The sequence below is a fragment of the Phacochoerus africanus genome, chromosome 2, assembly GCF_016906955.1.
Source record: "Phacochoerus africanus isolate WHEZ1 chromosome 2, ROS_Pafr_v1, whole genome shotgun sequence".
NCBI classification, from domain to species: Eukaryota; Metazoa; Chordata; class Mammalia; order Artiodactyla; family Suidae; genus Phacochoerus; species Phacochoerus africanus.
In genome coordinates this window covers 256,793,797-256,807,621 of record NC_062545.1, presented here as the reverse complement: position 1 = coordinate 256,807,621, position 13,825 = coordinate 256,793,797, and the positions used below count along the sequence as shown (strand labels likewise).

At 54.4% G+C, this 13,825-nt stretch overlaps 1 protein-coding gene across 1 annotated transcript in view; it reads right to left on the bottom strand.

Moving 5' to 3' along the window:
• Positions 1 to 13,825, bottom strand: part of COL27A1 (collagen type XXVII alpha 1 chain) — a 154,770-nt gene that overhangs the window by 84,728 nt on the left and 56,217 nt on the right. Inside the window, 2 exon segments of the mRNA XM_047768236.1 lie at positions 3,381 to 3,425; positions 5,571 to 5,624. Of these exon segments, the coding sequence (XP_047624192.1) occupies positions 3,381 to 3,425; positions 5,571 to 5,624 (99 nt within the window).

The following is a 13,825-nucleotide window of genomic DNA, read 5'->3' as shown; positions in this document are numbered from 1 at the left end:
ATAAATAAAAAACAGGGGGAAGCGAGGCTGAAAGTGGCCAGAGAAAGACATGGAACAAGGGGGCATCATGGGGCGCGGTACAGCACCTGAGAAATGCAGGGGTGCCCGGGGCTCCGCCTTAGCTCAGGCCCCTCAGGGGGGCTAGGAAGAGGAGCACCCTGGACTAGGGCTTGGGAGACATGGCCTCCCATCATGCCTCCATCTTTTCCTGCCTTGTGCATGACCTTGACCAAGGGCCTCAGTTTTCCCATCTGTCCAATGGGATTCTCCTAAGAGGACTGCCAGGCTGAGGATAGAAAAATACGGGATGCCCAGTTAAAATCTGAGTGTCAGATAAACAATCAAACAAATGAATGCTATTTTAGAATAAATGTGTTTTAACTATGGTATCTGAAATGCAAATTTCCCTGGGCGTCTTATATTTTATCTGGCAGCCCTAACTGTGGTGGGGAAAGGGGAGCATCAGTGGGAAAGGGTTTTATAGAGTCAGGAGGGCCAAGGGCTGTGCATTCAGCCAAGCAATATCCTTGCCCCTCTCGGGATCCAAGGTAAAGGACGCCAACAATGACGAATAGGAGCATGTGCCAAGGATGACAGCCAAGACATGTAAACATCCCTGCAGAAAAGCTTTGGGGATGGGGATCATATAGCCTGAAGAAGGGGCCTTAGGAAGAACAGACAACAGCCATCGTTACATCTTGAACAGCTTCTTCCAGGAGCAGGGAGAGGAGTTAGGCTCAAAACATGGGAAAACTCTACACAACGAGACACAAGGAGCGCTCTGTGAACATGGATGGGATGTCACAGGTGGGAGCTTCTAACACCACGGTGTTCAAGTTGGGAGTTGAATGACCACAACCAAGATGCTCCAGAAGGGAGTCCTGCTGAGATTAGAGAGGGCTGGACCAGAAGACTTCTGAGGTCCTCATCAAGTCAGGTTCAGGTTCTCTACCACTCAAAGCAAGTATTTCTTTTTCCAAAGCATTCAGGTCAGTGCCTTGTGTCAAAGAAGGTGCTGGGCAAAGGACCTCAGGCATGACAAACGTTTGACTTGAGGGTTGACGCTTCCTAATTCCAAGCCAAGGCAGACATCACCAATCAATTGCAGCACCCTCTCCCATTAATCTCCAATGTGACTTTGAAATCTTTCTCAATGCAGTGTTTCAGAGGGTTGCCACCAGGCATAAAATATCTCATGTGTGTGTTTGTGAAACACTACTACTATGACTCCTCCTCCTCCTCCTGAATCACTATTTATTAACAGTAGTTATTTATTTACAAATGATAGTAATAAAGTCATTACTATTAATTTATTATTGTTATTCTAACTAGTGCTTCTTGAGTGCTTATTATGTACGAGGCACTTCATATGTACTAGTTTCATTAAATCCTCACAACACTCTCCCAAGTTAGGGACTAATATTATTATTATTATGTTTTGTCTTTTTGTCTTTTCCAGGGCCACACCCGCAGCATATAGAGGTTTCCAGGCTAGGGGTCCCATCGGAGCTGTAGCCGCCGGCCTATGCCAGAGCCACAGCAACGCCAGATCCAAGCCACGTCTGCGACCTATACCACAGCTCATGGCAACACCGGATCCTTAACCCACTGAGCAAGGCCAGGGATCGAACCCACAACCTCATGGTTCCTAGTTGGATCCGGGACTATTATTTTAAAGATTAAAAAAAATTGAGGCACCGGGGGTTAAAAATTTGCTCAGAATTGCAGTTAAATGGAGTTCCCGTCGTGGTGCAGTGGTTAACAAATCCGACTAGGAACCATGAGGTTGCGGGTTCGGTCCCTGCCCTTGCTCAGTGGGTTAACGATCCGGCGTTGCCGTGAGCTGTGGTGTAGGTTGCAGACGCGGCTCGGATCCCGCGTTGCTGTGGCTCTGGCGTAGGCTGGCGGCCACAGCTCCGATTCGACCCCTAGCCTGGGAACCTCCATATGCTGCAGGAGCGGCCCAAGAAATAGCAAAAAGACAAAAAAAAAAAAAAAAGAATTGCAGTTAAATGAGTGGTAGAGCTAGGATTTGAACCCAGGTGATCTGGTTCTAAGGATTGCCCTCTTAGCCATGGGACTGGACCAGACTAGGTGCATCTGTGGTCCTAATAAGAGTGGGCAAGCAGACCCCATCTTACAGATCACTTCCCTGAGAAGTGGGGCCATAACCACAGAACCAGGAGGAGGCTGATTTGACTCCACCCCATCCGGCCCTTGTTCTGCAATCACCCACCAGAGCAGGAGAATACTGCAAGGGTAGCCTCTGTCCTCTTCCCAGGACTGGTCTCCCCTAAGCAATGCCCCACCCCCCACCCGAGAGCCTTCACTAGCCTCCCTCACAATAGAATTTCTCGGCACAGTTGCTGGAGTGGCCAAAGCTGGCAGCCCATTTATCAAACTAGGGGACAGTCTACTTGGGTGAGCCCCCAGACTCAAAGCCCATGAGGGATGACCCAAGGGACAGAGGAGAAGAGGCATCAGACCCTCAGGAAAACTCTTAGATTCATTTCCCAGGCTTGAGTCTGTCACTAGCCCTTGGGGCCGGGCCTCAGGTCAAGAGTTCACCCTCCGAAGGCCCAGCGGGGGCACTGGTGTTGGTTAACAGCATGCTCCACCAGGCTCCCCAGCCTGGATGGAGTCAGAGGTCAAATTGCCTCCTACCTCCCTGTGTACCAGCTTCTCTTAGTCCCAAGTACATCAGGAGATAGTAACAATACAAAATATTTTTAAATAGAAGTATTTTCTGCTAATTGCACATTTACTGAGTGCTAGACCTTGTGCCAAAGACAGTATAAGCAATGCCTCATTCGATCCTCACAACCACCCCAAGAGGATTCTACCATCATCCTCATTTTACAAATGAGAAATTAAAGCTCAGAGAAGGTAAGTGACTTGGCCTAGGTCACACCGCCAGGATGTGGCAGAACTGTGACTTGAACTCAGGTGGTCTGGCTCCAAACTCAGTGCCCTGGTCAAGATGGAAAAGACTGCCTCGCGTGGCCCAGAGCCCTCAGCTCGTCTGCCAGTCACTTCCTTCCTCTGGACCTGAAGCGCCTCACCTGTCCAATGGGCATGCTACCACTTGCCACTGCAGATCGATGGACAGGCAGCAGGTATGAAAGCACATGGCTGTCTCATGTTCCCAGTACCCATCCCCATTTAACTAATGAAGAAATGGGCTCAGAGAACGTAGGTGAGCCACCTGAAGCCACACAGCAGGGCTTGCCTCCCTTAGCCCCCTGCCTTGACTTGTCTGTCCTGCTTCCCCAGTTCCTCCTGCGGTTTGATGAGAGACAGGCGTTTGCAGGAAGACCTGTGGCTTGCTCCCAGCACCCTGCCTCCTGGTCCTCCCCCTCCCCAGGCTTCGGGGTACTTACAATGAGGCCGGGGACTCCTGGGGGCCCTGGCAGGCCCAGTTCTCCCTGCGAATAGAGAGAGGCCATGGTTACTTGCTCTGTCTCCCCCAAGGCTACGCCCTCCAGGCCTCCCCTGACATGGGCACCCATTCCTTGTTCCTGACTCTGCTGAGCCTGGCCTCGAATCTGAATGAGACCCCGCCCCCTCTGCCATCAGCTTTCCACATCTGTAAAATGGGAAAGGTGGACTTCCAAACCCAGTATCTTCATCATAGGTGACAGAATGGGCGCAATCCTGATTGTGGCAATAGAGATGTGCAGGTGCCTGGGCTAGATCTCATTTCACTCTCACCTCTTAGAAGGCAACACTCAGGCTCCAAAGGTGATGCAATTTCCCCAAAGTCAAGTGTGAGGAACTAACACAGCGGTGGGGGCTTTAAGATGAGCGCCACCAGGCCAGTCTTCCTCTCAACCGGGAGGTGCTGGGCCCCCTCAGAGAACCCCCCAGCAACCTCCAGCCCCAGAAGGAGGCTCTTGGGTTTCTGCCTCTCAGGGCCTCTGAAGGGCTGCACAGCTCTTGCCTGGGAGTCTGGGGATGAGGTCGTGTTTGGCCGTGGGCAAGTTTCCGTTTCCCAAACCTCTAAAAATGGACCTGGAATTGCTTGTACCAGAAAACACAGGTAGTGGGTTTGGGGTCAAGTTCAAAGTGCAAAGGTGCGACTGAAAATAGGGGGCTCTAGAAATGGCGACTATCCATCTCCATCCTCCTCCAGGGGGTCCTTATCCTTCATCTGTGCAGTCCCAGACAGGAGGTGGTCCCTATAACCTCCGAGAGGAGGAGGAGGAGGTGAGAAGCAGCCTTGGCTGTTAAATGGAGGGCCTGAGGCTCGGGGAAGGGAAGCGACTTGTTCAAGGTCACTCAACTGTGTGGCAGAGCTGGGACCCCCTCCTCCAGTCCTCTTCCTGCTCCTCCGGGCCAAGGGCACCCAGACATCACTGCCCCTCCCCCGAGCGCGCTTCCAGGATGACGTCGCACATTCTCATAGTGGTTAATCCAGTAACTGATCCACCGAAGGAAAGACTGGTCCCTCACCTCTGTGCCTTTGCCAGCCCTCTTTCCTCCACCTGGAATGTCCATCCACCTCTTTCCTCATCCTGGCTCCAATGCCGTCTTCCCCAGGACAAGTCTTCCCTGCTTCTCCCTTCCTCCTCCCTAGCACAGGGACCTCCCCGGTCCCCCCGACCTCATTTCATCTCCTGCAATGGACTGAGAGATGGCCACAAGCTCCTCAAGGGCCGGACACATGCCCCCTTACTAGCTGGTGTTTACAACCCCTCCAGCCCGTGAACACGTGTCCTGGGTCCGACACCTCCCGCCCTCTCTCCTTATCCTCACCACAGCCCCGAGGGCAGCATCTGATCCCCGTGATGTACAGATAAGGAAACTGAGGTTCAGATGGATGAATGGCTTTGTTTGAGCTTCTCCTGCGCCCCAGGGAGCCTGGAGGTCAGCCCCAGCGCGGTGAGGCTCAGGGAGCATTTGTAGAATTAAATTAGCACATAATCGGGGGCTGCTTTTGGATCTAGCAGCCACCTCTGATGAGGGCACAGCTGGGCACAGCTGCACAGGCAGGAAGCCCTGGGAGAGATTGGAGGACAAGTGTTGTAAAGAGCCCTGGCTGCAGTCTGGACCCCCAGGCAAAGAACAAGCTTCCCTTCCCGCCCGAGCCTGAGCCTGGGGCGGGGAGGAAGAGGCGGGCTTGGCTCTGCAGGGCAGGCTGACCCAGCTCCTTCCTGGTCTTATTTACAAACTCTATAAACATGCCTGTGTTGGAGATTTCTTTAGAACTTCCCTCCATACAGAGCCTGCAAACCATCTGCTCCCGCAGGCCGCTGCCGCCCCATAAACATTTCCACTGCCCTGTAAGCTGGCAGCAGCCCTGGCTTCCCTAGTGAGGGGTGACCAGGGAACCTTCCCCAGCCCTGGGGGGTGGGACCAGAGGCTCAGGGGGCTGGAGGGCTCTCCTGGGGAGGTGGGGGGGGCACAGGGCACCCATAGCAGACAGCAGCCTGGGGTTCAGAGGAATCATGCTTTCCTCCAGGAGCACCCGGCTCATGGGTGGCCCAGCTGAACCTAAAAGCTTAGATTCCTAAAATCTGCTGCACATTTGCTCTGTGCCTTTCCTGTTCCCAGAGATACGTAGTACTTACGGGGTTTCCATCCAGTCCTGGAGGGCCTCTTTCTCCAAAGTCTCCAGGAAACCCCTACGGACATGAGAGAGAGGAAACGTCGGCAGATGAGTGTTTATACCTGAGGGTGGCTTTGACCCAGACCCCCGGGGGGACACAGGACACGTCCATGCAGTCACACTTTCTGGTTCTAGAATCTGGGCAGGCTGTGGAGTCCTGAGACACCTCGCACCCTCAACAAACATCCTCCATAAAGAACTTTCCAGGGAGTTGCCGTTGTGACTCTGGAAACAAATCCGACTAGTATCCACGAGGGCGCGGGTTCGATTGCTGGCCTCGCTCAGTGGGTTAAGGATCTGGTGCTGCCGTGAGCTGTGGTGTGGGTTGCAGATGCAGTTTAGATCTAGCGTTACTGTGGCTGTGGCTGGCAGCTGCAGCTCCGATTGGACCCCTAGCCTGGGAACTTCCATATGCCTTGGGAGTGGCCCTAAGAAGCAAAAATCAAAAACAAAAGCAAACTTTCCAAGGACCAGCTCCTGTAGAGGAGTCCATGGCTGGGGAACCCTCCCATGTACTCAGAGGCTCAGAAAAGAAAATAGTACCAAGCTCCCCCAAATGGAAATGCCAAGCTCCACGCTGAGACCTGGTCTCGCGGGAGTCAGGGATCAGGAAGCTGGGACCAGGCCTGGACCAGCCACTGATTTGCTGAGAGTTCTAAAAGTCACCCCTGCCTCCTCGGGCCTCCTTTTCCCCATTGTCTGAATCAAGGACGGCCTTTGCAGCATTTCCCAGCTCAGACCTTCCATGGTTTTTGTGATATGCCCTCCAAAGGCCACCCTGTGGAGCCATGATTCCCATTTTACAGATAAAGAAAGTGAGGCTCTGAAAGGGTAAGTGTCAAGGTCACACAAAGCCACACGGATAGGGAACATCAGCACCATGGCCACAGGTGAGCGTTAGCAGCGATAGGGGCCAGGACATGCAGCCCAGGCAGGTCTGGCCCTCGCGCCCCCTCCCTGACCCCTCTCCATGCTCTCTGATGGAGACGGGCAGCTGGAAAAACAGCAGCTGTGGGGAAGTTTCTGGGGGCCAGGGAGGGGGGACGACTCCGATCTACTTCAAAAGGAAAAGAAAGTCCTCGAGCTTGGAATTCAGGGAAACCTGTCCTCTTCCTCTCCTTGAATTCAAATCACTGTTTTTCCAGGGAAATTTGATAAAAAACAAAGCACATGTTTTTCAGTGGCTGTCTGGGCTGTTTAAACAGTAAAGATTCTTCATGAAGGATAATTTGTTTCTGGTTTCTAATGCTCCTGGGGGAATCCAATAAGCAGATTAAACTAAAAGGGCCAAAACTGAAACCCAAATCCAAACCAATTACCAAGTCTATACTGGCTGAGCAAAGAGACCTTAATTGCGTGTGCATGTGCCCAGAATACTGTTTGGGTATCTACTACTCCCCTCCAATTCCGCCTCTGCTAGGACCAGAAGGGCAGGCATTGACATTGATCTTTAGGAGGGGTGGCTTCATTCAGACACTCAACGGAGGCAAAGAGGACACATTAAAGAGATCTGGGCCAAGCCAGGGACTTTGCATGCAAAATCTGACTTGTCTTTGACACCCCCTCCCCTTGAGGGGAAGGTTTGGTCCCATTTCACAGATGGGGAGATTGAGGCTCAGAGAGAGAAATGTCACTTGACCACGGACAAAAAGCAAGTTTGTGGCAGAGCTGAGCCCAGGCCCCTCCCACCTCTCTGGATGCTGTCACATCTGCATGAGCTGAGCACAGGCAAATCCAGGCATGCAGGATTGTTCAAACATGTATCTGACTAGATTCAGAGAGTGGTGTGTGTGTGTGTGTGTGTGTGTCCGCATGCGCTTCCATATCAAGTTTTGTGGGGCTACATCTGACCCTATGAGATGCCACGTCTCACATCCTTAGAGTCCCCCTGGAAAGTTCCAGTCCAGCCCCTGTTGGCCACGCTGTAAGGTAGACAGCTCTCTGATCCCCTGTGGCAAGAGACATCAGCTGGGGTCAACAGTGGGCAGGGATGTCTTCCAAAGGCATTGAGTTCCTGCCTCTGCCTTTGGAAAAGGATGGGGTTGGGGGCTTGGCAAGAGAGAAGGATAATAATCCCTTAGGGGACAAAGGGGGGTGCCATCTGGTCGAGCACCAGGCTGATTCCACATGGCCCACAAGAGGCGGGATCTTGGGAGTCCATGCTCTGCTCTCCAAGGCCAGCGTCTGGAGACAGCCCACGACTCGCCCGGGCTCACCTCCCGGTTGGCTGTGTGACCTTGAGCAGACCCTCGTTTGACCTTCTGTCCTGCTCAGGTTGGGGCAACGTGATCTCTAAGAACCCTTCAGCTGGGCCTGACCCCTAGACAAGGCCCAGGAGGAAGGAGCCTGCTCCCCAGGTGCAGGAAGGCCACCCTCGTTCTCCGCTTCCCCTGGGGAGGACAGAGACCTTGACGGCACTCTCCAGGCCCCGATCCTTGCTGTGATGCCCAGTATATTCACAGCCAGCAGCCACCCAGGCAGGTCTCAGACCCATGGGTCTGCAGTCAGGGCCACTCCTGGCTGGCTCAAGGACCCCTCTCGGACTCAGCTGCTGGGCCAGCTTCCCCCGTGAGGCTTTAGAACCAGAGCAGCCCAACGCCAGCCCTGGCTCCACCAACCACAGGCCTTTCCGAGCCTCGGTTTTCTCTGCTGTACAATCGGGGTACTGAGAGGATGAGCCAAGGTGACAGGTGGAGGGCCAGGCCCTGCTGGCACAAGGAGGCAGCGGCCATGCGAGGGCATGTCTCTGAAGCATAAGCAAGGGAGAGGCCCTGAGAATAGTCAAACACCCAGGGAGAGGCACGTATGCAGACAAAACCCAGCCTGAGTATAGCCAACGAGTGATGACAGTGGGGTGACAGCAGTGACAGAGACCGCAAACTCTAACAGCCCCATAAGAAAGGTCCTATTACTGGCCCCATTTTAGAGATGAGGAAACTGAGGTCCAGAGACATTAGGGGACTTGTCTGGAGTCACACGGCTATGGAATAGCAGAACCGGGATCTGAACCTCGGTGGTTCAGGAAATCCAGAGCTGGTTCTCTGAGCAATGATGGACCATGAATACACCAAAAAGGCTACAGCAAGCCCGTGGCCTCTCAAGGGTTCACAAGAGCCCTGGGCTAATGCACAAACGAAAATGGCATTCCTGAGGCTGAGGGCGGGTTCTGCTTCCAAATGCATGGTGGCTTCGATACCCTGCCCCAGCTCCATCTTGTCTCCCTTCCTTCGGAGCAGCCACGCAAAGGACCTCAGGGTAATTAAGAGCACAACGGCTGGGGGAAAAAAGGGGCTTCACAAGAGCTGGAACAGATCTGTGATTGGAATAATCATAGATGGTCTAAGATGGAAAGGCCTTGACCCTCAGCACCTCAGTCACCAGTGGGGAGACTCACAGCACCCCGCTGGCTTGTCGCATCCCTCCACTGCGGAGCCACGCATCCTGGCTCCACATGCTCGCCCGCCCCGAGGCTTGCTCCTCTGGATCTCAGGGAGGCGGCTGCTGAGCTGAACACCCGCAGCCACTTCCACCCCGCCTGCTTCGCCCTGTCTGGCCGCACCCGCTGGTGCAGGCGAGCACTCCCAGACCGGCGGCAGCAGCGGGACCTTCCTCTGCAGGCCCCAGCTCCTGGCTGCAGCAGGTTGGCCCGAGGCCCAAGGAATGAGCTCGGCGCCCTGCTGGGCCCCAGCCATGTGGTTTCTCCACGTCCGTAGGTCGGGGCCCCCCCCAGGGAACTGAATGCCTCGTACTTGGAGGAGAACAAGGCCCAGGGGGAGTCAGAACCAGGATCTGGACAGGACTCCACCTTCCCTCTTGGCTTCAGCAATTCAGAGGAAGAGACACGAAAACGGGGGGAGTCCTTGTACCCGGAACCGCAGCGGGACTCTGGGAGCTGAGGAGGCCTCCGGGGGCCATCTCATCCAGCCCCCTGCCTCCAGGCAGTCTGCTCCAGAAGGTGGGATCTAGGGGCAGGAAAGCCTGCGGCCTCCAGGATCAGAAGCCCTGCTGTGTCTTGAAGACTTAGCTCCCTGGCTCGCACAATGGTTAGTCCCGCTCATCCCACCTGACAGCTCACCTTGCCCAACCTCCCCTGGGCTGAGCAAGAGGTGGGATGCTTGTCATCCAGCCTTTGGAAAACTCTACTCTGCCATCACTTGCTGGCTGGGCACCAACAATGGGAATCTGTAATAACCCCTGGGAAGAGGCTGCAGAAGGATCTTGGAGACCTCGTTACAGCGTTTACAGTCTCCAAAGTCGGCAAGTTCCTGTGCGGGTTTGACCAGCATCCTTCCTACTGTACCTGACAACAGCCTATATTCCTTTCTAGAGGATGCGAATGCTCCTAGTGTGCTGACCCCTTGAGGTCCCGGCACCCTTTTCTCCTGATGTTCTGCACCCCACCTTCTGATATCCTCTTGGGAATCCACCCACCAAGTCGCCTCGGGGAGCAAGGAGGAGAGAGGCAGTTCTCAGCAGGACCCCCAGTCACCAAGAGCCCCGGCTCAAGTCTGAGACACTGGGGACCACACCCCCAGCTCACAGCATCACCAGTGCTAAGAACCTTCACCTGTTTTGGCCTCAGTTTCCCCATTTGGAAGCCACTTTGCTCCCTGCTCCCCACAGGCTGAGAAGTGGAAAGTGTTTGAAGTCAAAACTGAACCACGTGAAAAGCCCTGTCCTGCCCCAGACAGGCATGTGGCCTTGGACAAGTTCCAATTGTCCCCAAGCCACACACAGAGGGAGCTGGAGCCAAGGCTAGACCTTTCCAGCTCTAAGCTTTAGGGTCTGCCCGCCTGACTCGCTGCACAATACCAGCCTTGGCAGGCCTGGCCAGAGGCCACGAGAGAAGCTGTGAGCAGGGGCTGGCCTTGCCAGGCATTCCAGCGGGCCTGATAGTGAAGCCACAGGGCGCCAGACAAGAGGATTCACTGCAGCATCTTCCTAGGCCCCATGATAGACATGGCTTGGTCTCCAACTGTGAGTGTCACTGCACCATGCCTAGAACAGGCCAGGCTAGCCCAGGAGAAACCCCTTCAATTCCAGGCCAGTTCGTAACATCTTCTATCTGGACCCCTCCTCAGGAAACCCCAACGCCTTTCTCTTCCTAGCAGGTGGTGTGAGATGAGAGCTGTGGGCTAAGCTTTCCTTTGGAGGCTGAAGATGTGAGCACAGAGCGGAGAAGAGTGACATGGAGAGAATCTTGCAGGAGCAAGCAAGGGTCCTGGGTTCAAGCCCTGATTCTGCCACCAGTTTGCTGTGTGACCTGGACAGATTATTGGCCTCTCTGAGCTACTACTGTCTGATAAAGTAGCAGAGATAAGCTCTGCTTATCTGTCTGATAAAGAGGTTGGGCCAGGTCATCACTGAGGTTCTTACAGCTCTGACTGCTCTGATCTCTACTGCCTTTCCCAGCTCCCATCAGCAATAGACTCTCATGCACCTTCTTTCCAAGTCTGACACTGAGGAGGCCATGGGCATGGGCCTGAGGTTTTGCTTGCTGGACAGAAACGGACTACAGAAAAGTCATCACCAGCCCTGCCAGAAATGAGGCCAGCTGCGATCTGGCACGGGGGCATCCAGCTCATTCTCCTGACATTTCCTCCCGATAGTAAGTGCCTAGAAATTGCCTGGCCCAAAGCTTTGACAGGAGGAAAACCCATTCACAGGAGGAGCCCCCAATCCTGCCATTCAGATCCAAGGCTCAGGAGCACAACGCAGGGGGACGGCCCTAAAAGCGGCTCAAGGAGTGTGTGGGCCGAGGGACTCAGACTCAGAGGCCGGGCACAGGCATAGACAGAGCCCTAGGGACTCAGAGATATGAGGTCCTATTCCACACATATGAAATCATATCCGACGCAGCCCTTGCCCATTTGCCGGCCGTGGCAGCTGGACCAGAGTCAAGGAGACTTTCCCAGCTCTCACGGGTACTGCGTGGCCATGGGGCTTGTCTGGCGGAATGTGGGCAGTTCCGCGCACCCACGCCTGACACCCCATTGCCAGGGAACACCTCATCGTGGAGGGCAGGGGGCAATCTTAGGACCTTGAAGCAAGTAGCAGAAACGAGTTGTTAGTGCTGAGGGTTTAAGTCCGGCAAGGCTTCAGAGGGTCTCTGGGCAAATGGCTTTGAAGCCTCAGTTTTCTCATCTGGGAAACAGGTACAACCAACCTCACCTTCGGGAATCAGTAGGAGAACAGCGTGTGGTTCAAATACCACGCAGGTAAAAGGGCCTCAGAAAATGTTACTTTTTTTTTTTTTCCTTTGGTCTGCTTTGGCCATAGTGCTGTCCCCAGCACTACACGCTGGGACAAGAGGTCAAAGCTCTGGCTGCTGCATTTTAACCCAGCTCTCTCAGAAGCACCAGGCCTTGGCCACGTCATTCACACCCTGAGCCTTGATCTCCTCATCCGCAGAGTGGTAGTGCCTGGCTCTCTGTGGGGCTCGCAGGATGGAGGCGGAGCGAATCCCCCACAGGGAGCACTGGGTCATGGGACAGGGCCCCAGTGAGATATTCTAAGTGAGTCAACTCTTCCTACTCTGCAACTTAAACTGTGGGGAAACAGACCCAGCCACTGGGTCAAAGTCATACGGCCCAGAGGGATGCACAACCACTCACAAAACTACAAATAGAATCTATTACTGCTACTATTTATTGACTTCTTACTAAAGGACAAGTATCAACGATGACCCCATGAGCTCAAAGCTATTATCCCCATTTCTCAGATGGGAAAACTGCAGTTCAGAGCTAGGAACGTTCCTGCCCCAGGGCCTTTGCACTTGCTGTTCCCTTAACCTGGAATACTCTTCCCCAGGTAGCCACATGGCCCCCATTTTCACCTCTTTCAGGGTTCTCAAGATGTGGGTTGGACGACCTGGACCAACTCATCCACTAGCCTGTATCCCAAGTATTCACTGTGCCCTTACCCTACCCCATCCTAACAGAGAGCCCATCTGACATTCGACCACTCATCCTGCATCTCTTCCTCCATTCAATCACTGTCTGGCTGGCTGGCTGGCTGCCCTGAGAATGGGAATTTTGTCTTGTTCACTGCTCAGCACCAAGCACAGGGCCTGGCCCGTAGCACACACTTGATGTCAGTGAATGAATGAATGAATGAATGAGTGGTTCTCCTTGCCCAAGGCCACCTGGCTTAAGGAACTGATCCAGATACCAGCCCCACCCTCCCAGACTCCAGGTCCTTGCTCTGAAGCCAGAAGCATCACATGCAGTTCCTTGTCCTCATGCAGGTGTCAGAGGTTAGTTCTCAGGCACAGGGGGACTGTCAGCCATGGAATGGTCTAGGTCTGAGGGTGAGGACCCCTCTCTGTCAGCTCCCTGAGGCCAGGACCTGGCTTTTGCTTGTATTCCCCACTTGACCCCCAGAGAGTCCCCATCCCTGTACTATGACAGGTTAGCTGCCCATGAACACAGCTGCTGTCAACCCCAGAATCACAGACACCCCCCCTTCTGGCCACCCTCGTGTGCTCCTGGCTCCCTCTCAGCTGCCTCTCACATTCTAACTTCCCCCACTGTCCCTTCTCCATCAAGCACAAGCCAAGGGAGGCCCAGACCCAGAGCTGAGGATGGTTCCAAGTCTAGGAGCTCACCTGGCGGGCAGCGGCAGAGCGCCCCACGCCACCAAGAGGGGCGGGGCCTCGAGGAAAGATGCCTATTTACAAACTCGGGTCTCCCTCCGCCTGGAAGCGGGACCCTGGGGGTGTATTCCTCCACCTTTCAGAGCCTCAGTTTCCCCTTGAGAAAAATGAGATCACCAGAGCGAATGTCACCTCCTGCGGGGCCCCCCCCCCCCCTCCCGCCCACCCCACTCCCTGCCTCCAGGCAAAGATTCTAGGGAATCCACTTTCACAGCATTATCGCCAACTAGCGAACATGAGCCAACCCTGAGATCAGAGGTCCTGGAGAGGAACCGAGTTAGAATCCTGGCTCCATTGATGACTCATGAAACTGTGGGCAAGTTACTTCATCTCCCTGTGCCTTGGCTTTTTCTTCCTGATGCCCAGATGCCCAAACAAGGGGAAAAACAACATCCTGCTTCGATGGAGAATCACACCACGGATGGAGGACCGGGGTTCCCACTGAGCCCTTCCTGTGGTCATGCCTCCTGTGGGCCTGCTCAACACCCACCCCCCGTGCCCCTGGCCTTGCGTGTGCATGAGTGCAACGAGTGACACCAAAACAACAGGGAGACTGAGTGTTC